This window comes from Loxodonta africana, chromosome 12 (genome assembly GCF_030014295.1).
Source record: "Loxodonta africana isolate mLoxAfr1 chromosome 12, mLoxAfr1.hap2, whole genome shotgun sequence".
In the NCBI taxonomy this organism is placed as follows: domain Eukaryota; kingdom Metazoa; phylum Chordata; class Mammalia; order Proboscidea; family Elephantidae; genus Loxodonta; species Loxodonta africana.
The window spans coordinates 104,815,702-104,840,495 of record NC_087353.1 but is presented as its reverse complement, the minus strand read 5'-3'; the positions used below and the strand labels follow the sequence as shown (position 1 = coordinate 104,840,495).

Below are 24,794 nucleotides of genomic sequence, written 5' to 3'. Positions count from 1 at the left end.
AGTTCTTTTAGCTTGAGAAATGCCAAGCATGTTCTTCCCTTTTGGTTTCCTACCTCCAGGTCTTTGCACATGTCATTATAATACTTCATTTGTCTTCTTGAGCCGCCCTTTGAAATCTTCTGTTTAGCTCTTTTACTTTGTCTTTTCTCCCTTTTGCTTTAGCTACTCAGCATTTAAGAGCAAGTTTCACAGTCTGTTCTACCATTCATTTCGGTCTTTTCCTTCTTTCCTGCCTTTTTTTTAATAACCTCTTGCTTTCTTCTTGTATGATGTCCCTGATGTCATTTCACAAGTTGTCTGGTCTTCAGTTATTAGCATTCAATGGGTCAAATCTATTCTTGAGATGGTCTCTGAATTTAGATGGGATATGCTCAAGGCTGTACTTTGGCTCTTGTGGACTGGTTATAATTTTCTTCAGTTTCAACTTGAACTTGCATATGAGCAATTGATGGTCTGTTCCACAGTTGGCACCTGGCCTCGTTCTGACTGATGATATTGAGCTCTCCCATTGTCTCTTGCCACAGATGTAGTCAATTTGACTTCTGTGTATACCATCTGGTGAGGTCCACATGTATAGTCACACTTTATGTTGGTGAAAAAAGGTATTTGCAATGAAGAAGTTGTTGGTCTTGCAAAATTCTATCATTCAATCTCCATCATCATTTCTATCTCTAAGGCCATGTTTTCCAACTACCAAATACTTCTTTGTCTCCAACTTTCACATTCCAATCATCAGTAATTATCAATGCATCCTGATTGCATGTTTGATCAATTTCAGACTGCAGACACTGGTAAAAATCTTTAATTTCTTTGTTTTTGGCCTTAGTGGTTGCTGGATAAACTTGAATAATAGTCGGTTGTATTAACGGGTCTTCCTTGTAGGCGTATGGATATTATCCTATCACTGACAGCACTGTATTTCAGGATAGATCATGAATGCAATGCCATTCCTCTTCAATTTGTCATTCCCAGCATAGATCCTATGATTGTCCAATTCAAAATGGCCAGTATCAGTCCATTTCAGCTCACTAATGCCTAGGATATTGATGTTTATGCATTCCATTTCATTTTTGACAACTTCCAATTTTTCTAGATTCATACTTTGTACATTCCATGTTCCGATTATTAATGGATGTTTGCAGCTGTTTCTTCTCATTTTGAGTCGTGCCACATCAGCAGGTGAAGGTCCCGAAAGCTTGACTCCATTCACGTCATTAAGGTCGACTCTACTTTGAGGAGACGGTTCTTGCCCAGTCACCTCTGAGTGCCTTCCAACCTGGGGGCTCGTCTTCCAGCACTATATCAGACAATGTTCCGCTGCTATTCATACGGTTTTCACTGGCTAATGCTTTTCAGAAGTAGACTGCTAGGTACTTCTTCCTAGTCTGTCTTAGTCTTAGTCTGTCTCAGTATTTGAATACCGGTGGCATAGCTTCCAGCATCACAGCAACACGAAGCCCACTGACAAATGCGTTTTGTAAAGATTACAGCCTTGGAAGCTCTATGGGCAGTACCACTCTGTGCTACAGGATCACTGTGAGTCAGAATGGACTCAATGGCAATGGGGATAATAACACTACACACACACACACACACAAAGCCAGTGTAAAGGGGATGCTGCTATGTTGTTAGCTGCAGTTGAGTGGGCCCCCAACTCATGGTTGGGGCCCATGCACAACGGAACAAAACACTGTCCGGTTTGCGCCATCCCCGTGATCGGTTGTGGCTGCAGGATTTTCATGATCCATAGGGTTTTCACTGGCTGATTTTCAGGAATAAATCACCAGATCTTTCTTCCTTGTCTCTTAGTCTGGAAGCTCTGCTGAAACCTGTTCAGTATCATAGCTACACACAAGCTTCCACTGACAGATGGGTGGTGACTGCTCATGAGGTGCACTGGCCAGGAATTGAACCCAGGTCTCCAGTATGGAAGATGAAATTTTACCAGTGAACCACCAATGTCCCCACCAAAAGAAAATCTTGATGTTTGAATTCACCTGCAAATATCAGACTAAGATTAATCCACGGTGACCAAAATCCCCTTGGTTGTTTCCCTAAAAGCTGGTGTTCTAATGTGGCAGTGATGCTTTCCCCATCTCCTCCCCAGGGTGGGGGCAGCGCCCCATGGGACCCTGAAGCCCAGAGCCAGGGAATCGAGCAGGACGTCACCCTTCCTTCACCCCCACCACACCGAAGCCCAGCACCCCCTCCCTTCACTCCCCAGTCCAGCTCTCAGCATCACCCCCAGACCTGTGCAGGGCGGCCAGGCAGGTCTGCCAGGGGACCACGGCTAAACCCACAAGCCCCTTGGCTGGTCAGCTCCCTCGCTGGGTGATAGAGGCTGGTTGTGTCCTCAGACACCTTTAGCTAGAGAACAACCACATCTATGAAGAAGGAAGGAGGTGGCCAGGGTCTCTTAGGGTCTAACCAGTTGCTGTGGAGTGGATTCCAACTTATGGTGACCCCACGAGTGACAGAGTAGCACTGCGCTCCACAGGGTTGTCAATGGCTGATTTGTCTGAAACAGGTCACCAGGAGCCTTTTCCGAGGGGCTTCCGGGCAGGCGCGAGCCTTAACCATTTGCACCATCCAGGGACTCCTTTTAGGGTCTAGAGTGTGCTTTTCAAATGTGCTGTGACATCAGTTGAGAAGGTGGGTGACCAGTGCTGTGTAAAATGACAAAGGATAGACAACAAGGCCAACGGTGCAGCAAGTAGCCAGAGAAGCATGCTTCCGTCTCAGTCATTTGCGTGTGTCCTGGGTTGTGATGTAAAACGTATTTCTACAGACCATGGTCGAAAACACAGGGAGCCACCAGCCTAAAATCTCTCAGATTCCCTAAAGTTACGTTTCTTGCAGGAATATTTACAACTCCAAGTATGGCTCTGAACACCTCTACACCCTGGGAAGGCAGGCAAATCCTGCCGCTGCTCGCCAGAACCAACATCAGTGTGTCTTATATGCTCACTTCCCTTCATCACCGCCCAAGGCCACCAACCAACCAGCCTTACAGCACGGTGCCCACTGCGGCCACTGAAGCCATCCTACCCCCCACCTGACTGTTTTGGGTGATGTAATTATACAGAGTGCATTCTGGTAAGCGGCCTCAAAAACCCCTTTATTTTTACTGTGGTCAAAAATATATAATGTAAAATCTGCCTTTTTAACCATGAAAAAAAATTTTTGTTTTGTTATTGGTGTTGAGAACATACACAGTAGAAACACACACCACTTCAAGTTTCTACATGTACATTTCAGTGACATTGATGACATACTTCAAGTCGGGCAACCATTCTCACCCTCCTTTCCTGAGTTGTTCCTCCTCCATTAACATAAACTCACTAAGATTACTATCTAATCTTTCGAGTTGTCACTTTGATGCCATATAAAACCAAACTCACTGCCATCGAGTTGATTCCAACTCATAGCGACCCTATAGGGCAGAGTAGAACTGCCCCACAGGATTCTGAGGAGCAGCTGGTAGATTTGAACTGCCCACCCTTTGGTTAGCAGCCAAGCTCTTACCCAGAGCCACCAGGGCTCCTGATTCCATATAGACAGTTCTTAAAAGAGCATAATGCTCAAGGCAGACATTTTTTATTAGTTAAGTTAAACTGGTTTTAAGAAGACCTCAAGGAATATTTTTGGTTTACATTTTAAAGGTTATCTCAGGGCAATAGTTTCGGAGGTTCACCCAGCCCTCATGGCTCCAGAAAGCCTGGAGTTCACATGGATTTGAAATTCTGTTCTGCATTCCCCCCTCCCCCGTGTTGATCAGGATTCTTCTATAGAATCTTTGATCAAAATGTCCAGTAATGGCAGCCAGGCACCATCCAGTTCTTCTGGTCTCATAGCAAGGGAAGCAGTTGTTCATGGAGGCAATTAGCCAGACATTCCATCTCCTCCTCCTATTCCTGACTCTTCTTCCGCTGTTGCTCCAGGTGAATAGAGACCAATTGTAACGCCTTAGATGGCTGTTTGTAAGCTTTCGAGACCCCAGGCACTATGCAATGAACTAGGAGGTAGAACAGAAGCACTAAACATGTTATTGGAACAATTAACTGGGATGTCGCATGAAACCATGACCGTAAACCTCCAAACCAAGGAGCCAAATCCCATGCATTGTTTGGCTGTACATAAATAGCCTCAGTAGCTACTCTTTTTGTTGTTATTGTAAATATATCTGTCACAAAACTTTCGCCAATTTGACCTTCTCCGGGTGTACGACTTGCTGATGGCAATCACAACAATTAGCTGTGCAACACTGCTCTGGATCACCGCGATTTTTCATGCCTGTTAAACCTCCCTTCCCCCGTCCCTGGCAACCACTAATTGACTTTGGTCTCTATACATCTGCTTTTTCTTGTCTTTTTATGTAAGTAAGGCCACGGAATAGTTGTCCTTTTGTGACTGACTGACTTATTTCATTCAGCATAATGTCTTCCAACTCCATTCATACTGTAGCATGTATCAAGGCTTGACTTCTTCTACTAACCAAAAAAAACGAAAACCTAAACACGCTGCCGTCGAGTCGATTCCAGCTCATAGCGGCCCTATAGTGGCTGAGTAGTACTCCACTGTAGGTGTGTACCACATTTTGTTTATCCACTCATCTGCTGACGGGCATTTAGGTTGTTTCCACCTTTTGGCTATTGTGAATAGTGCTGCAATGAACATCGGTGTACAAAGCTCACTGGCGTCTGCTTTGAAGTCTTTTGGGTATATAACTAGGAGTGGAATTGCTGGGTCATATGGTAGTCCTATTTTTAGTTTTTTGTGGAACCACCAACCGTTTTCCACAACGGCTGCACCATTTTGCATTCCCGCTAGCATGAATGAAGGTTCCACTTTCCCCATATTCTTTCCAACCTTTGCTGTTATTTTATCTTCGCCAGCCTAGTGGGAGTGAAACGGTATCTCACTGCAGTTTTGATTTGTAGCTCTCTGATGGCGATGACGCCAAACATCTTTTCATGTATGGTGGCTACTAGAACGTCCTCTTTGATGAAATGTCTATTTGTCCTTTGCCCATTGCATGACTAGGTTATTTGTCTTTTTGTTGTTAAGTTGTTGAAGCTTTATATGTATTTTGGTTATTAGATCTTTGTTGGATATGTAGTTTCCAAAGATATTCTCCCAGTCAGTAGCTTGTCTTTTCACTGTTTCGTCTTTTTTTTTTTTTTTTAATATTTCAACATATTTATTGGTTTTAACTTTTAAATCAATCTAAAAACAAGGCAGAAAAGGCTAGTTTAACATGGTTTATACTATGTTATAAACCTTGAGGTCTAACAGATACCACTTAATGTTGACTTAGCACATTTTTTTGTATTGTACTTTAGATAAAGGTTTACAGAACAAGCTAGCTTCGCATTAAACAATTAGTACATACATTTTTTTGTGACATTGGATATCAACCCCACAACATGTCAACTTTTCCTTCTCAAACTTGGGTTCCTTATTACCAGCTGTCCTGTCCCCTCCTGCCTTCTAGTCCTTGCCCCTGGGCTGCTGTGCCCCTTTAGTCTTGTTCTGTTTTATGGGCCTGTCTAATCTTTGGCTGAAAGATGAAACTCAGGAGTGATTTCAGTACTGAGCTAAAGGGTGCCTGGGGGCCGGCCATACTTTTGGGGTTTCTCCAGTCTGTCAGACCAGTAAGTCTGGTCTTTTTTTGTAACTTAGAATTTTGTTCTACATTTTTCTCCAGCTCTGTCTGGGACCCCCTATTGTGATCCCTGTCAGAGCAGTCAGTGGTGGTAGCTGGGCACCATCTAGTTGTACTGGACTCAGTCCGGTGGAGGCCGTGGTAGTTGTGGTCCATTAGTCCTTTGGACTAATCTTCCCCTTGTGTCTTTGGTTTTCTTCATTCTCCCTTGCTCCCAACTGGGTGACACAGTATCTCAGATGGCTGCTCACAAGCTTTTAAGACCCCAGATGCTACTCACTGAAGTAGAATGTAGAGTATTTTCTTTATAAACTATGTTATGCCAGTTGAGCTAGATGTTTCCTAAGACCATGGTCCCCACAGCTCTCAGCCCATTCATTTGGTCCCTCAGGGAGTTTGGATAGGTCTATGGAGCTTCCACGACCTTATTTCAGACAAGTTGTGCTGGCTTCCCCAGTGTTATGTACTCTCTTACCCTTCATCAAAGTTACCACTTATCTATTGTCTACTTAGTGTTTTTCCATCCCTAGCCCTCCCCTCCTTCGTAACCGTCAACGGTTTTTTTTTTTTTTAATTGAACTTTACATGAAGGTTTACAGAACTAGTTTCTCATCAAACAGTTAGTATACACACTGTTGTATGACATCGGTTAACAACCCCATGACATGTCAACACTCTCCCTTCTCAACCCTGGCTTCCCTATTACCAGCTGTCCTGTTCCCTCCTACCTTCCAGTCCCTGCCCCAGGGCTGGTGCACCCCTTCAGTCTAGTTTTGTTCCATGGGCCTGTTCAATCTTTGGCTGAAGTGTGAACCTCAGAAGTGGCCTCATCACTGAGCTGAAAGGGTGTCCAGGGGCTATACTCTCAGGGTTTCTCTGGTCTCTGTCAGGCCAGCAAGTCTGGTCTTTCTTTCTGAGTTAGAATTTTGTTCTACATTTTTCTCCAGCTCTGTCTGGGACCCCCTATTGTGATCCCTGTCACAGCAGTCAGTGGTGGTAGCCAGGTACCATCTAGTTGTACTGGACTCAGTCTTGTGGAGGCCGTGGTAGATGTGGTCCATTAGTCCTTTGGACTAATCTTTCTCTTGTGTCTTTAGTTTTCTTCATTCTTCCTTGTTCCTGAAGGACTGAGACCAGTGGAGTACCCTAGATGGCGGCTCACAGGCTTTTAAGACCCTAAGTGCTACTCACTGAAGTAGAACGTAGAACATTTTCTTTATAAACTATGTTATGCCAATTGACCTAGATGTTCCCTGAGACCATGGTCCCCACAGCCTTCAGCACAGCAATTTGGTCCCTCATGGAGTTTGGGTGTGTTTATGGAGCTACCATGGCCCTGCCTTGTATATGCTGAGCTGGCTTCCCCAGTACTGTGTACTGTCTTACCCTTCACCAAAGTTAACACTTATCTATTAAGTATTTTTCCATCCCTACCTCTTCCCTCCCTCCTAACCAGCAAATATTGTTTCTTTTTGTACTTAAACCTTTTCATGAGTTTTTACAGTAGTGGTCTCATACAATATTTGTCCTTTTGTGACTGACTGATTTCACTCAGCAGAATGTCCTCCAGATGCATCCATGTTATGAGATGCTTCACAGATTCATCGTTGTTCTTCAGTGTTGCGTAATACTCCATTGTGTGTATATACCAGGGTTTGTTTATCCATTCACCTGTTGATGGGCATCGAGGTTGTTTCCATCTTTTTGCTATTGTGAGCAATGCTGCAATGAACACGGGTGTACATGTATCTATTTATGTGACGGCTCTTATTTCTCTAACATATATTCCTAGGAGTGGGATTGCTGGATCATATGGTATTTCTGTTTATAGCTTGCTAAGGAAGCGCCATATCATCTTCCAAAATGGTTGTATCATTTTGCATTCCCACCAGCACTGCATAGAGTTCCAATCTCCCCACAGCCTCTCCAATATTTGTTATTTTCTGTTTTATTGACTTGTGCCAGTAATGCTGAGGTGACATGGTATCTCATCGTGGTTTTGATTTGCATTTCCCTGATGGCTAGAGATCGTGAGCATTTCCTCATGTGTCTGTTAGCCGCTTGAATGTCTTCTTTGGTGAAGTGTCCATTCATTTCCTTTGCCCATTTTTTAATTGGATTATTTGTCTTTTTGCTGTAGAGATGTTGGATTTTCTTGTAGATTTTAGAGATGAGACCTTTGTCAGATTCTTCACAGCGAAAATTTTTTTCCCAGTCTGTAGGTTCTCTTTTTACTCTTTTGGTGAAGTCTTTTGATGAGCATAAGTATTTAATTTTTAGAAGATTCCAGTTATCTAGCTTATCTTCTGAAGCTTGTGTGTTGTTAGTTATGGTTTGTATCCTGTTAATGCTGTATATTAGGCCCTCTAGGTTTGATTCTATTGTTCTCTATGATCTTTATGGTTTTTGATTTTATATTTAGGTCTTTGATCCATTTTTAATTCGTTTTTGTGTATGGTGTGAGATATGGGTTCTGTTTCATTTTTTTGCAGATGGACATCCAGCTCTGCCAGCACCATTTGTTAAAATGACTGTCTTTTCCCCATTTGATGGACTTTGGGCCCCTGTCGAAGATCAGGTGACCGTAGGTGGATGGATTTACATCTGGGTTCTCAATTTTATTGGTCAACGTATTTGTCGTTATACCAGTATCAGGCTGTTTTGACTACTGTAGCTGTATGGTAGGTTCTGAGGTCAGGTAGTGAGAAGCTTCCTATTTTGTTCTTCTTCAATAATGTTTTACTTACCCAGGGACTCTTTCCTTTCCATATAAAGTTAATGATTGGTTTTTCTATCTCTGTAAAGAATGCTGCTAACTGCTGGTTTACTTTTGTCTCTATGTATCTGCCTCTGCTAAGTATTTCACATAAGTGGAATCATACAATACTTGTGTTTTTGTGTCTGGCCTCTTTCACATAGCAGAATGTTTTCAAGGTTCATCCAGGTATCAGGGAATCTATCAGAACCTCATTTCTCTTCACGGCTGAAAAATATTCTGTCGTATATACACTCCATGTTTTGTTTATCCATTCATCTACTGATGGACACTTGGGTTGTTCCCACCTTTTAGCTATCGTGATTAATGTTGCTTTGCACACTGGTGTGAAAATATCCCTTTTGAGTACCTCTTTCATTATTTTGGGCATATCCCTTGGAGTGGAATTGCTGGGTCACAGGGTAATTCTATGTTTAACTTTTTGAGGAACAGCCAAACGGTTTTCCACCACCTCAACATCTTTTAGGACCAAAGCTGGGGATAAACAGATAAGCAAATACACACGTCTTCCTGTGTCTTGCCACTGTCTTTTCCAATCAGTTCTCCACAGGGCTTCCCAGTGACCCGTCAGCCCTTCCTTCCCCACTTAAAGCACTTCTGTGATGGCTCCTCCTACCTTTAGGAGAAATCTTAAAGGGCCCTTTACTCTGGCAGTCAAGACCCTGCTCCATCTGCCTGTTGTGACCTGGTTGTGTTCCCTGCCTGCCCTTTCCTTCGGACTCGGCACTCTGGGCCCAGCCACCGTGAGCTAGGTGTGTGCCGTGGACAAGCCGTGCTGTGGCAGCTCCATGCCTCTGCCCTTGCTGCTCCTCTGCTGGCACAGCCCCCCTCTTATGTCTGCCCGGTGAGTGTCAGCTGGTCCTTCAACGGGCAGCTCTGGAACCACCTCCTCTGGGAAGCCCTCCCTTCCCAACCTTCTCCCAGCCACCTGGTCCTTACCCATGATGTGACAGCAACTTGAACTCAGAGAGCACTCACAGTGCCAGAGCTCACTGCACTGAGCAGTTCATGTGATACACACGTGACACCCTATACATGTGTAATATCCCACATCATACATGCCTGTGACGCCCTGTACTATACACGCATGTGACATCCCATGCCACACACGTGATGCCCCATGTCATACGCGTGTGACGTCCTGTACTAAACATGCGTATGACATCCCACACCATACATGTGACACCCGTCATACACTTGATGCCCCATGTCATACACGTGATGCCCTGTACTATGTGTATGACATCCCATACCACACACATGTCCCGTGTCATACACATGACGCCCTGTACTATACATACATGACATCCTGCGCATACACGTGACGTCCCATGTCATACACGTGATGCCCTGTACTGTGTATGACATCCCATACCACACACATGTCCCATGTCATACACGACTCCCTGTACCATACATGCATGACATCCTACACCATACATGTGACATCCCATGTCATACATGTGATGTCCTGTAGTATACATGCATATGACATCCCATGCCATACACATGACGTCCCACGTCATATACGTGTGACATCCTGTACCATGACATCCGCCATACACGTGACGCCCCATGTCATACACAGGACGCCCTGTACTATACATGTCTGACATCCCATACCACACACGATGTTCTGTGTCATACACGTGACACCCTGTACTATCCATGCGTATGACATCCCACACCATACACGTGACGCCCCATGTCATAAGCGTGCGTGATGTCCTGTACTATACGACATCCCACACCATACACGTGACATCCCACGTCATACATGTGACGCCCTGTACTATACATGGGTATGATATCCCACGCCATACACATGACACCTGCGCAAGGTTCAGAATGACCCCACAAGGTAGGTACCGAGGCTCCACTAAGTGAGTCACCGAGGGCAGACTGGTTCTTTCAGCCTCCTTCACTGGCGAGTTCCTCTAGGCTACTCAATGTCCACACCCCATGATGCTGCCTGGTGCCGTGAACAGGGTTTGGAAAAATGCTGGGGTCTGTGGGGCCTGAGACACACACTGGTCCAAGGATCGGACTGGGAGCCCTCAGCGTACATATCCTAGCACTCCAGAAAGCAGGCCTCTGTCCCTGACCATCAGGATGGCCTTGGTTTTGGCTTCAATGTGAGAGGTGTTTGGAGGACGTGGTCTGGGACTCACCCCCGGGTGGTGCAATGGTTAACACACTTGGCTGCTAACTGAGAGGCTGGAAGTTTGAATCTACCCAGAGATAACTCAGAAGAAATGTCTAGAAATCTGCTTCTGAAAATCAGCCAGTGAAAACCCTCTGGATCACAACAGTCCAAACCACAACTGGTCACAGGGATGGTGCAGGACTGGGCAGGGTTTCATTCTGCTGAGTGTGGGGTCGCCACGAGCTAGTGCTGACTCCACGGCAGCTAACGACAACAATTTTACAGCCGGGAAAGTCGCCCTCCGGTTGACGTGTATGCCTCTCGTCCTCTGAGGCCCGTGCACGCCTGCCAGGCACTGATCAAAGGACTGCGGGCAATGGGCGTGTCAGGCTCGCTAAGCCTCAGTTTCCCCATCTATAACCACCAAGAGCTCCCTGGAAGGGCTGCCGTTGGTCAGCGAGCTGTTACGTGGAGGTCCTCGGCAGCCCCGGCCCCGCCCCAGCGCTGGACCCTGCATGGCTCACCAAATCCCAAGGGCTGGCCTCCGATCCGCACCATCTTCCACAGCTCTCCAGACGCGCTTGTGAACAACAAATTACTAGGAAACCTTCAGAGGAGGTGAGAGAAACCCCAGGGGTCACTGTTAGTTGTGCCTCTATGGCCAGCCCCCACCTCCCCCAAGAGAAGCAAAGCTCAGGGGCCTCGAGGACCATCCCCCCTGCTGACCCCTCATTCCTTTCAGCCCATCTGCTCTACCCCTCCTCATCTTGGGGGCAGGTGGGCAGGGAAGGTAGTGACTGGGGCTGGGTGTGGGACACACACCTCTTGCTAAGCTGTGCAGTGCCCCTTCCCAGCTTCAGTGAGTGCACTTAGGCCTGGGGCCACAGTTCAAATGCTTGCTCTGCCACCGAGCTGCTGTGGACCTCAGGCAAGCCCCTCACCCTCTAAACTCTCTGAAGCGTGGCAAGGATGTATGAGGGCAGGAGCGGATGCTGTGTCTAGCATGGAGCCTGGCCACCCTGGGGTTGGCACTGCCCTAGGCCTGGCTCACCTCTGCTGGGTCTGCACGTCCATCACCAGGGAGATGTAGCCCTCGATGAGGGAGAAGGAGAAGAAGCGTATGTGGCCACAGTCATCACCGGCAGCCATGGAGTCCTTCACTCTAGGGGCCAGAAGAGCTGGTGAGGGGGGCTGCGCCCCCACTGAACTCCCATCCCCGCACCCCGCAACCTGCCTGTTTTGCCTGTCAGCCTTCGCATAAGATTGCCAGGAAGAGCACTGGCTGGGGAAACCCAGGGCCAAGTCATGGTCCCGACCCTGTGTTGCTGGTGCACCCGGAGCCTGTGTCTCCCTCAGTTTGCCCATCTGTGAGATAGGGACTCCACCACATTAACAAAAATGCGCATGGGACGGAATGGGCACTGGGGAGTGAACAGCCCACGCATGGAACAGTGCTGGACAGCGCTGGAGAGTGAGCGGCCCATGCACGGAAGGGAACAGCGCTGGGTAGAGAGTGGCCTGTGCAGGGTTTGCATGCCCCAAACTGGGGAGGGTGTCTCTGCCCCTTGTTTGCCTGCCATCTCGGGTCACCATCTGTGGTCACCGCCAGCTCGCCAGACTGGGACCCTAACCTATTCAGTGTTGCCCTAACTGTAACAAAACGTGCCCTGAGAAAGACACAAAGCCTGTGGTCACTGAATAAAAAACCTGAGTTCCCCGCTCCCCAATTGACCGGGCTTGTCCTTAGGGCTCAGGGGATAGTGAGGTGTTTATTCCATCTGTGTGGTATCTGGTGCTTTACCATGCTCTAGGGTTCCCAAAAGCAGTGTCTCTCCCCAGACTAGCTCCTGGGATAGGGCTGTGTCTCCCCCCTCAGACTAACTCCAGGGCAGGGCTGTGTCTCCCCTCTCACACTAGCTCCAGGGGCAGGGCTGTGTCTCCCCCCTCAGACTAACTCCGGGGCAGGGCTGTGTCTACCCCCTCAGACTAGCTCCAGGGGCAGGGCTGTGTTTCCTCCTCTCAGACTAGCTCCGGGGGCAGGGCAGTTTGTCTCCCCACTCAGACTAGCTTCTGGGGCAGGGTGACGTCTCTTCCCTCAAGCTAGCTCCTATGGCAGGGTGGTGTCTCCCCCCTCAGACCTGCATCTCCCCTTGGCCCATGGTGCAACACCTCAGGCCCAAGGGTGCTGGGGGCGGGTGCAGGCCCTGGGGCCCCTCCCCGGGTGCACCTACCCGTTGGAGTAGAACATGACATCCATGAGGAGTGTGGTAACAGCGGGCAGCGTATCAGGGTCCAGGCTGGTGACACAGAACCTGTTGCTTGGGCTGGACAGTGGGTGGATGACTGGCCTCTGGACTGCAGGAGCACAAAGACAACGAGACGGCTGAGGCCGGAGGGAGAGAAGCCGCAGGACCCAGGAAGGAGGGTTGGCGTTGGCTGGGCAGCTGCTCCAGGGAGGCCCAGCCATAGGTTCTCCAGGCTTGCCTGTAGCCTCCAGGCCCTTGTCCACGTTGTGCGGCCTGCCCGGAATGCCCTCCCGGCCCTCCCCACCTGGCTCAGCTCCGACTGGGGCTCCAAGTTTCAGCACCAGCCTCACTGCCTCTGAAGCCTCCTTGGCCCTCGTGGGGATGGCCTCTGGCCACACTGCTGTGTCCTTGTTTACCCCTTTACTGAGCCAGCTAGTCCTTGGGGAGGGTCTAACCGGGAGGGACCTCTGCACCACGCCTGACGCCCCAGGACTCACCGGTGGATGAAGCCACACTCTCTAAGGCAGGGCCCGGTCTTTCCTGCACAGATACCGCTACTCACTCACCCATCTTGGGCTTCACAAAGCCATTGGTGACGCCGAGGTTGTCAGCGGCCACAGTCTCCCCATTGACAACCCGCAGGATAGTGAACTCCGATGACAAGGTGTGGGTGACGAAAGGCAGGTCCCGCTCACGCACCTGGGGACGGGGAGTGGGGGACGATTGGGCCTGGGGGCACTGGGCCTTTCACTCTACATTCTGCTGTGAGAACTGCCTTCACCCCCCGTCCTTGCCTCCTACATTCCTGATCGGGGGAGACAGGAGGGTCTGGGGGGCAGCAGGGACAGTGGGGTGAGGAGACACTCCGCCAAGGCCAGGAGGTGCAGGTCCGTGCCCCATTCCACCTCATGTGTACCCAGGCCGGTCCCTGCCCCTTCCCAGACTACAGGTCCCACTGGGGAAGAACACAGACAACATGGCAGCCAGGCAGAGCACTGGCCACATTACCAGGGCACACTCACCGCCACGGGTGGAGAAAGAGGGGCACCGAGGGTCCAGCTGGAGCGCACTCTGCCCACTGTGCCCTGGCCCTCTCACTTCCTGGCTCCAGGCCAAACCAACCCACGGCCCGGTAACATGCAGATGGAGGGGTCGGTACAAACCTGGAGCCCAGTCTGGGCCACAGTGGTGGCTGACCAGTGACCCCGAGGTACCCTGAACCTCTCTCTGGACTGGTGAGGGGCTGGTGACCACAGAACGTTGCAGAGGGAGGTCTCACAGCAAGCCAACACCCAGGAGACAGCTGGGGTCCGTGGCTGAGGGCATCAGTAGGCATGTGACGGGGCACATGGGTGCGTGTGAGGGAGTGTGTGCATGACAACTGTGTGCGAGTGGAGCGAGAGGAATGTCTGAGGAATGTGAGGGGGAGTGTGTGTGTGAGGGCTGTGTGTGCGAGTGGTGTGAGGGGAACGTCAGAGGAATGTGTGTGAGGACTCTGTGTGCGAGTGGTGTGAGGGGAATGTCTGAGGAATGTGTGTGAGGACTGTGTGCGAATGGTGTGAGGGGGAATGTCTGAGGAATGTGTGTGAGGACTGTGTGCGAGTGGTGTGAGGGGAATGTCTGAGGAATGTGTGTGAGGACTGTGTGCGAGTGGTGTGAGGGGAACGTCGGAGGAATGTGTGTGAGGACTCTGTGAGAGTGGTTTTGAGGGGAATGTCGGAGGAATGTGCGTGAGGACTCTGTGTGAGTGGTGTGAGGGGAACGTCGGAGGAATGTGCGTGAGGACTCTGTGTGAGTGGTGTGAGGGGAACATCGGAGGAACGTGTGTGAGGACTCTGTGTGAGTGGTGTGAGGGGAACGTCGGAGGAATGTGTGTGAGGACTCTGTGTGAGTGGTGTGAGGGGAACGTCGGAGGAATGTGCGTGAGGACTCTGTGTGAGTGGTGTGAGGGGAATGTCGGAGGAATGTGCGTGAGGACTCTGTGTGAGTGGTGTGAGGGGAACGTCGGAGGAATGTGCGTGAGGACTCTGTGTGAGTGGTGTGAGGGGAACATCGGAGGAACGTGTGTGAGGACTCTGTGTGAGTGGTGTGAGGGGAACGTCGGAGGAATGTGTGTGAGGACTCTGTGTGAGTGGTGTGAGGGGAATGTCTGAGGAATGTGTGTGAGGAGTGTGTGCGAATGGTGTGAGGGGAATGTCGGAGGAATGTGTGTGAGGAGTGTGTGTGAATGGTATGAGGGGGAATGTCTGAGGAATGTGTGTGAGGGCTGTGTGTGAGAATGGTGTGAGGGGAATGTCTGAGGAATGTGTGTGAGGACTCTGTGTGAGTGGTGTGAGGGGAATGTCTGAGGAATATGTGTGAGGAGTGTGTGCGAATGGTGTGAGGGGAATGTCGGAGGAATGTGTGTGAGGAGTGTGTGCGAATGGTATGAGGGGGAATGTCTGAGGAATGTGTGTGAGGGCTGTGTGTGCGAATGGTGTGAGGGGAATGTCTGAGGAATGTGTGTGAGGACTCTGTGTGAGTGGTGTGAGGGGAATGTCTGAGGAATGTGTGTGAGGACTCTGTGTGCGAGTGGTGTGAGGGGAATGTCTGAGGAATGTGTGTGAGGACTGTGTGCGAGTGGTGTGAGGGGAATGTCTGAGGAATGTGTGTGAGGACTCTGTGTGCGAGTGGTGTGAGGGGAATGTCTGAGGAATGTGTGTGAGGACTCTGCGTGTGAATGGTGTGAGGGGAATGTCTGAGGAATGTGAGGGGGAGTGTGTTTGTGAGGGCTGTGTCTGTGAGTTGTGTGAGGGGAATGTCTGAGGAATGTATGAGGGAATGAGTGTGAGGAGGGTGTGTGAGGCGGCGTGTGCTAGTGGTGTTAGAATGAATGTATCAGAGTGTGTGTGGGTGAGCATACGTAGGAGGGTGTGTGTGTGTGAATGGTGAAAGTAAATGTATCCAAGTGTGCGAGGGTATGTGAGGGGGAGTGTGTGATAGAGTGTGCAGGGGAAAAGCATGTGTGCGAGCGGTGTGAATGTATGAGGTTGGGTTAGGGGGAGTGTGTGTGTGGGGTGTGAGTGAGTGTGTGAGGGAGGCAATGTGTCTGAGGAGGTGTGTGATGGGAATGCACGTGCCCGTTACTGTGTCTGAGGTCTTGTCTGGGACGAAGTGCTCTGCTTACCAGGATGAAGTCCGTCTGGTAGGTGGACAGCATGAACACGGAAATGTTCTGGTCGGCCAGCGGGGCGATGACCGACTTGGCGATCTTGGTCACACCAATGGGCTGGGAGCTGGAGAAGCTGCCGCCACCAGACACCACATTCAGGGCCAGCCAGGTGGCATCTGCTACACTCAAATGCTCCGAGGAGGGCAGCTCTGGACGGGGATGGAGAAGGCAGCCCTGTGATTGCTGGGGTCCAGGGCAGGGACAGGCCAGAGTGGCAGAGCCTGAGGCTCTGGGGCTAGCTCCACCACTCCAGATGGGCTGGAAGACCTTGACCACTCCCGCCCCTCTCTGGGCCTCAGTCCCCTCAAGGTAAAAGAAGCTGGGATTGCCTCAGAGGTCCCTTCCTCTGGTAACTCAGGATGTGCCAAGCAGCTCGGCTGAGTAGGTGCCATGTGGACAAGTGGTCCAAGTGCTTTGAGCCTCGGTTTCCTCAACTGTAAGATGGAGGTAACAGGCTCAGCCTCGCAAGGATGGAGTGGTCACTTTTTGTTCTCACAGCCCTTCCATGTGTCAGGTGCTACTGTCACTACCATTATTCCATGCAGAACCCACTCCGTGGTTTTCCAACTGGGTTCCTGGGAACCTCCGGAGGGGGTGGGGGCTGGGGGTAGAAGGAAGGCCAGAAGACAGGGTGGGGCCTGGAACTTCCTGCTTTGACCAAACCTACATGTTGGCTTCTCTGGAACAACTCACAGCTCCAGGGGGTCTCCTGAGGTTGCCACACTCTGGGTGCAGTAATGGGCACCCAAGTCCCTCCTGAGAGCCCAGGGGTCCTGGGGATCGCGCTGGTGTGGGCAGGAGAGGTTCAGAGGGACAGCAAGCCCTATGTCTCCTTGGCCAGCTCATACAGACCCAGAACCAGCATTCAGACTGTGCCTTCCGCCCAGTCCTACCAAGAGGACACCCACAGGAGCCCATACACAGGACATGGGTTCACACGGATGCACGTGTTTCCACATACACACAGCCACCAGCCCCTCACAGGGTGCACACGGGACTCGGTCACGCCTCAGCAGGGGCCAGGCCCTGGGAGTGAGGGCGCAAGGCACAGGGAAGGCTGACCATGACCCTGTCCTCCACTAGGGCTCAGCAAAGTCAGAGGGTTATTATCCCCACTGTGCATCTGGCAACCAGAAGCCTCGGATCTTTAATGAGCCCAAGATCACTTCAACAGGGACGGCAGAGCCATGGTTCAAACTCAGGCCTGACTCGAAGTCCCATGCTCTGTCCTGGGCACCAAACAGTCCCCAAGAAGCGGGGTGGGTACCAGTAAGAATGGGGCCCAAAAAGGGGCCAGCTAAGGGGGCTGTGCAGATGATACGGATGCCCCAGGGAAGACGAGCTGGGCCCTGCTGGTCTCAGGCAAGATGGCTTCCGAGGGGGGAGATTAAAGGAGGGCCCATCCAGGCCCCTACCTGCCCAGCTCTGGTTGCCACGGTGACCACAGGTTAGCAAGCCCATTGGTCCTGCTGGCTGGGAAGGGCCAGCCCTCGGCCAGTGGGTGGGTGGAAGTGCCAGGAGGTTTTACAGAAGAGAAAGGGGAAAAGGCTTGGTAGGGAGAGTGGGGAGAAAGTCTTTAAAAGGCCCCGATCTCTGGCTTCCGCGTCTATTCTATTATCTGAGATGTCAGCCAAGAGATGTCCCAGTCTTACCCACCAGAGGATGCAAGCTCCCCAGGGTAAAACTGCTTCACAGGGGTTTCTTGGCCGTTATCTTTACAGAAGCAGACTGCCAGGCCTTTTTTCTGCAGTGCCGCTGGGTGGGTTTGAACCACCAACCTTTAGGTTGGTAACTGAGCACAAACCGGTGTGTTTGTGACACCCAGGGACCTCTTCACACACAGTAAGTGCTCCATAAAACACATTCCTTCTCCTTCCTGGCTGTTACATCCTCTGCTGGGTAGTGCTGAGCCTTACTGGCCCTTTCACTTTGGGACCTTCCCTGGTGCAGCCTCAAGAGGGGAAAGACGGGCAGGGGGGTGGGGGGGGCGGGGGGCGGTCAGCCAGGGACACAGGGAGAGAAGGAACCAGACTCTGTGGACTTGCTGGCTGAACTCTGGATAGGGGCAGACATAAGGTGGCAGCAGCATGACCTCAGGCTGCAGGTGAGGGTACCACTCACCCAGAAAGCCTTCCTCATCCACGATGATGGTGTAATCCTCTGGTGTCTCAGTTAGACTGAAGAACTTGCACCTGGGTGGGGACAGAGAGAGCACCACACCTTAGTCCCGCTCCTCCCAGGCAGGTCCCCCCGGGGTGCCCACCTGCATAGTCCCCAGGGCAGTGTGACGCGGCGGAGCTGCCTTCGTTTACCCAGAGCTCTGCTGGTGACTTGCGATGTGTCACCCCGCTCTGTCCTGCCCCCTACAGTTCTGACCCAGGTCTCCACTGAGGCCTAGAGATGCTCATCCTACCCCTGCACCCCCCAATTTTTGGGGACCACTGAGCCAGAAAGCCCCTAAGGCCCAGTCCAGGCACAGAAGTCTTAGCTCCCACTTCTCTGAGGGAAGATGCAGCTGAAAGGGTGGCCCTCGGCAGGGTTGGGTGAGGAACTGCCTCTCCCATGGCCCCTCGCTTTCCGACCTTTCGGCCTTAGCTGGCTGTCTCACGCCAGGCTGTCTCCACCCCTCCACTCCCCAACTCTTGAGCTCCAACTGCCACTTAAGGCCTAACTCACAGTGACCCGACTGACCCCTGCCCCCCTCCTCCCTGCCTGACTCTGCCCCCAGACGAGAGCGCCACAGCTACCTAGGACATCTTGGGGCAAAGTCCCTGCCGGGCTGCACTTTCTTAGGAAGTACTGCTTAGCCCGGGATGCATGTTGCTTATTTCCCCCCCAGAGCCAGACCATCAGCTCCCCAAGGGCAGGGGTGAGCACTGCTCTGTCTGTCTGTATCTCATCCCTGCTGGTCCCAGTCCTGGGCACACTGCAGATGCCTGGCTGTGTGTGCGCAGTCCTCAGTCATTGGGGCCAGGGTCATCATCCCTCAATGTCCTCTCCCTGCGCCCATGGAGCTAGAGTGCCTCCGCCCCCCCACACTGCAGGTGCTGCTGCTGCAGGGAGAGACGGCGTCCCTGAGTGCACAGCAGTAGCTGGGAGGACAGGGACCACGGTCACTTACCCAGCGTCACTGATCCCAAGCACAAGGACAAGCATGGGCCCCGTGCCCAGCACGTAAAACCCGTTCATCACAAGAAGCTGAGACAGAGGGTGGCCCAGGGACAAGCCTGATGAGGGTCCAAATGTCACTTTTATAAGGAGTAAAATGGACACGGAATCTTGAAACAGACCCAGTGTTGATCACAGACAGAGACAGCCAGGAACATCTGTAGCCCTCTCTCCATGGTCCGCCTCGCCTGCCACACCCCCCCTCCCACCCGCCGCGGGCAACACTGCAGGCTCATCGACAAGGACACGGAGCAGCCGGGACTCTTATAACGTTGCAGTGAAATGTAAAATTGCGCAGCTCTGTAGAAAACATCTGGCACTTTCTTATAAAGGTAAACACTCACCCCAAGACCCAGCACCACTACTCTTCGGTATTTACCCAAGAGAAACGAAGACACAAATCCACACAAAAGCCTGCACGTGAATGCTTACTTTTAGCTACCCCAAATCGGAGACACCCCAAAGGCCCTTCCTTCAACCAGCAAGTGGATAAGCTGCGATGCTGCCACACAAGGGGATACTAAACCAGCTGCTGTCGAGTCCATTCTGACATGGCGACCCCATGTGCGTCAGAGAACCTTCCACAGGGTTTTCAGTGGCTGATTTTTTTAGGGAAAGTAGACTGCCAGGCCTGTCTTCCAAGGTGTCTCTGGGTAGACTTGAACCTCCAACCTTTTGGTCAGCAGCAGGGAGTGTTAACCATTTGCACCACCCTGGGAGACCGAGTATGACTTGGCAGTAAAAAGCAATGAGTTACTGACTCACGCAATACCACAGATGAATCTCAAACGCACTGGCTATGTGAAAGGTGGCCAACAGAAGAGGCTACGCACTGCGCGATTCTACCAGTCTGCTGTTCTGGAAAAGGCAAACCGTTAGGGACAGGGAACAGATCAGTGGTGGCCAGGGACTGGGGTGGCGCTGCCATAAGGGGTACCGGAAAGTGCTTGGGCTCTTGGAGCTGTTCTGTATCTTGTTTGTGGTGGCAGTTACCAGAAGGCATCCATCTGTCAAAGCCAACCACAGCAAATGCTGCTGTATGTAAATTACACCTCGAGGAGCCTGACTTTAGGAAAAAGCGCTGTGCTCGGGTAGGAAGGGAGGCTGGCCTTTCTGTCCCCTCTGACGTTATGTCCAGCCAACAGCTCGCACTCTTCAATTTCCCTCCAGCTCTTAGGTTTTCAAATTACACCTCTATCCCTGCCTGTCCTGTATCCAGTTTGTAACTCTTGCCTGGACAAATGAAACTGATAGTTGCTTTGGGAACAGCGGTAAACAATCGCCTTACTAAATGGCAGTCTCTGCACCCTCTGCATGGCAGGCTTCGCTCCTTCCCAGGGACCCAAGTGGAAATGCTCCCCCATCACCAGGGTGCCACAAGCAGGTACTCTCTGGGTGGGTGAGTGGCTGCCAGCTGTCCCAGAGAGCCCTGTGCAGGCCAACAGCTCGGCACTGGCTCCCCATGCCCTCCTGGAGTGAGGGACACTCCAGAAATAGACCATATAAATGATTCTGGAGGCCGTAAACACCGGCAGAAGGCGCAGCGGCTATCTTAAAAAAAAGTGGGGTATAAATATGTCGTTGATGTGGTCTGTGTCCTGGGTCCAGGCCTTCAAGGCCCTGCCAGCTGTTAGACGTCAATCTCAGGATGTGCACCTTGGTGCAGGCGAGGCTCAGAGAGGCCAAGTCAGCACCCGTCACCACACTTGCAAGCTGGCCCCAGACTCTTCCCTGTCCCTAGGTCCTGTACCCCAGCTCAAACTCTGAGATGGTCCCCCTGCAAAGTTCCCCCATGACAGCTCTGCCACAGCCTCTGCCTCGTCTTGTCCCTCCACTCTCAGCTGCCTCCCGCCTCCCTGGCTCACACCCCAGAGGCTGATAAGTGTTCTCTCTGCTGGCTGGCACCCTTCCCCTTAGCTGGCTGGAGGCTTCCTGCTCACCCTTCAAGGCCCAGCTTAAGCCTCTTCTCCGGAGTGAAACTTGCCTGTTCTGCACCAGCCGCCACTCTCTCACCTCCACCAGGGGTGGCCCTCCTTGGTGGCGTTCAGCTTCACAGGGTGCACTTCTACAAGAGGACTCCAGGCCACTGGGGACCACAGATGGTCTGGGGTGTTATAACTTGCGGGGCTCATCCATCTCAGGCGAGATGAAGTGTGCCCTGAGAGCTGGGCAGTGTGTAACCTGTGTAACTGTGATTTTCATTCATGTTAGTGTATTCAGAGTAGTTAGGTAAGTAGGACACAAAACCCTATAGCCCTGAGCAACGAAGGAGGAAGACTGGGGGTCCAACAGCCCCAGGGAGAGCCCAGCTCACTGTGGTTCAGGATATTACTCCAAGAATCATGCTGGTCCCAGTCTGGGGGCACCTTGGGCTCTGTGAACATAGAGGGCAGGCCACACCATGAAGCCTGTGCTTGTTCAGAGTCTCAAGGCCAATATGGAACAGGTCTGGCGGGGCTGAGGGGACTAACCTGTGCCCACTTCAGTCTGGAGGAAGATTCTGGTCACCACTGTTAAATCTCTGGAGGACCATCCTGGACCAAGGGGTGCAGGCTTGTTCGGTGAAACGGAGCGGCTGAGAGCCTGGAGTCACAAGGCCAATGCAGCCCTTACAGCTGTGTGATCTTAGGCAAGTTACTTAACCTCTCTGTGCCTCAGTCTCCTCCTCTTTACAGATGGTGATAATAGCACCTACTTCATAGGGCTGCTGTTGAAGAATAAATGCGTTAATACACAGTATGACTGCAGTGGTTCAGTGGTAGAAGTCTTGCTTTCCATGAGGGAGACCCGGGTTCGATTCCCGGCAATGTACCTCAAGCAGAGCCGCTACCTGTGTGTCAGTGGAGGCTTGCAGGTTGCTGTGATGCTGGACAGGTTTCAGCGGGGCTTCTAGACTAAGATGGACTAGGAAGAAAGGCCTGGCAATCTCCTTCCTAATATCAGCCGATGAAAGCCCTGTGGATCACAATGGTCTGACAACTGCACCTGATCACAGGGACGGTGCAGGACAGGGCAGCATTTCATCCCACTGTGCACGGGTCGCCATGAGTCAGGGGCTGACTGGACAGTAGCTGGCGACAGCAACGCGACTGGGCTAAGTGCCCGTGTGTCCTTCCTGAAGGGTAGAGGCAGCTGAAGTGGGGGCTACGGGGAGGCCGACCTGGCTTCACAGGAAAGAAAAGCGCGACAGCAGCTGGGCCATGAGAGGCTAACGGGGTGACCTGGGAGGTAGTGGGGGGGTGTTTGTCCTTGGGGGGGCAGGAAGGCAGGTTGCGGCAGATACCACCTTGACGGGAGACTGGATTAAACCGCCTCTGGCCCCCTGGAGCTCTGAGTCTCCAATTCTTTGAAACACCTTGTTCTTACATGTTGTATTGCGAAGCAACATGCTCCCGTGTCCCAGCAGCCCGCTTCCCACCAGGTAACCACCTATGAGGTGATGACTCCATCTCATCACTGAAGAGACGGACTCTGCCTGAAGTCTCCCGGTGAGTCCATGCTGGAGCCAATCTGCAGCCCTAGACCCGGCCCCGCCTGGCCCTCTGATCCTCGGGAACTTTCACAGGTGCTAACCATGTCCAAGCACGGGGCTGCTGTGCAGGGGGAGCCAAGGAGGCCTGATGCACTAGCACCGGCACTGTCTGTTTTGGCTTCTCCATCCACCCTTTGGCCTTCCGTGGCCCCAATAGGCCATGCCCCCTTCCTCTAGCTTTCTGGACACCACAAAGACCCTCTTAAAGAGTCAGGACTCAGCAAAGCTTGCCTGTGTGTGGTATCCCATTTAGGGAACAAAGGTCTCTGGAAGGTGGGAGTTGGCTTTGTGGGTCAGACCCATAATGCCCTGGGTCAAGACAGTGAGACCCTGCTGAGGTCACCTGCTGGCTGACTGGCTGCAGAGCAAGTCCACACCATTGGAATTAAGGGGCTGGCCAGCCTTGCTTTGAAATTAACTACAGGACTTCCACTACACAAACTGACCACACAAAGCCAGGGGCCCTCAGAACAGGCTCTCTGCATGGTCCAAGTACCTGCTTGATTCTGACATACAGCGACCCCATCTGTTACAGAATAGAACTGCTCCACAGGGTTTTCTTGGCTGCAATCTTTATGGAAGCAAACTGCCAGGCCGTTCTTCTGCAGGACTGCTGGATGGGTTCAAACTGCCAACCTTTAGGTTAGTAAACTGAGTGTAAACCATTCATGCCACCCAAGGGCCTGAAGTAGGTCCCCTAGGGCCTCGGAGTGCCCCTTGACTCACTTGGAATTGGGGATCCAGGGGTGTTTCTTGTAAAACAGAGCCTGTTCCATCTGGAAGGATGGAGGTTCCACCTCACTTTTTTCTGCAGCAAATCCCAAGGCGGAGGGGTCCGGGCTTGACCCTCTTCCAGAGACCACCCACGTGTCCCTGCTGCCCAACTGCTGGCCACCTCCCAGCATCTGCCCAGTGACCTTTTAAAACATCCAATGAGGGACAGACCTGCTTCTGGGCTGTCGGGGGGGCGGGGGGGCTCGGCCTCCTGGGGGCGCTGGTCTTACTACTCATTGGGGCTGTGTGTGGGGGGCTCGGCCTCCGGGGGCACTGGTCTCACTCTCACTGAGCTTTTCTTCCCCAGCAACACCAGGCAGATGGGGACGCATGTCAGGCTTCGTTCTCTGCACCAGCCCCGGCTCCTTCATGTCTTTCCTGGGTCTTCAGTAGGTCTCTCGTGCTATTTACATTTCATTTCTATTGCCTTTAGCAATTAGAAGCTGCCTTTTCCAGTTTCAGTTAGAAAACAAACAAAAAAAATTCTACAGAGGCTCAGTGATTTGAAGGGCCATCCTCAATAGATTTTCTGTAAGATGGAAAAAAAACTGCTTATGTCCTGGGCGACCAGGGGAATCCACTCAGACAGTGTGGGTGATGGTGTTTCGCAAATTCTGGGATGGTGGGCAGAGCAGGAATGCAACGGGAGGGAGGGTGGTGGGCAGAGAAACCAGAAGGATCTGGATAAACCCCTGAGATCCAGACAACAGTCTAATTTAGTTGATAAATCAGTCACTCAACAAACGTTATGAAGTAGCTTTGTGTGCCAGGCACTGCTGTAGGTGTTCAGGTGCTGGGTAACCTTAAAAAAAAAAAAAAAACCTTAAGGCTACTGGAATTTACTGGGGTGGGGGGGGCGGTTCGGGGGTGGGAATAAATAAAATATACACTATGTCAGAGAGCGACCACTGTTGTACAGAAAAAACGGAGGGGGCAAGGGTGGTACAAACAGTTAACATGCTCAGCTGAATGGAAAGGTTGGAGATTCAAGTCTACCCAGAGGCATCTTGGAAGAAAGACCTGGTAACCTACGTCAGGTAAATCAGCCGTCTGAAAACCCCGCAGAGCACAGTTCTAGTCTGACACACGCAGGGTTGTCACAAGTCAGAGCTGACTTGATGGCAACTCGTTTGGTGAAGCAGAGGCCTGCGGTTTACGAGAGAGGAGGGGAGGGGAGGGGAGGAAGAGCGCTGCTAGCCTGGGGAAGCCATTCCAGACGGAGGGGAGAGTGTGCGCAAAGTGCTGAGCTGGGGACAGCCTGGCATGATGAAGCCCA

At 51.5% G+C, this 24,794-nt stretch overlaps 1 protein-coding gene across 1 annotated transcript in view; it reads right to left on the bottom strand.

Moving 5' to 3' along the window:
- The window catches only part of CASTOR2 (cytosolic arginine sensor for mTORC1 subunit 2), a 67,673-nt gene that overhangs the window by 12,465 nt on the left and 30,414 nt on the right, over nucleotides 1–24,794 (bottom strand). Inside the window, exons 2-7 of the mRNA XM_064296087.1 lie at nucleotides 18,166–18,236; nucleotides 16,000–16,193; nucleotides 13,400–13,532; nucleotides 12,819–12,942; nucleotides 11,639–11,749; nucleotides 11,112–11,194 (exon numbers count right to left, since the gene is read on the bottom strand). Coding sequence (XP_064152157.1) covers nucleotides 11,112–11,194; nucleotides 11,639–11,749; nucleotides 12,819–12,942; nucleotides 13,400–13,532; nucleotides 16,000–16,193; nucleotides 18,166–18,236 — 716 coding nt within the window. The remainder of the gene's footprint in view (nucleotides 1–11,111; nucleotides 11,195–11,638; nucleotides 11,750–12,818; nucleotides 12,943–13,399; nucleotides 13,533–15,999; nucleotides 16,194–18,165; nucleotides 18,237–24,794) is intronic.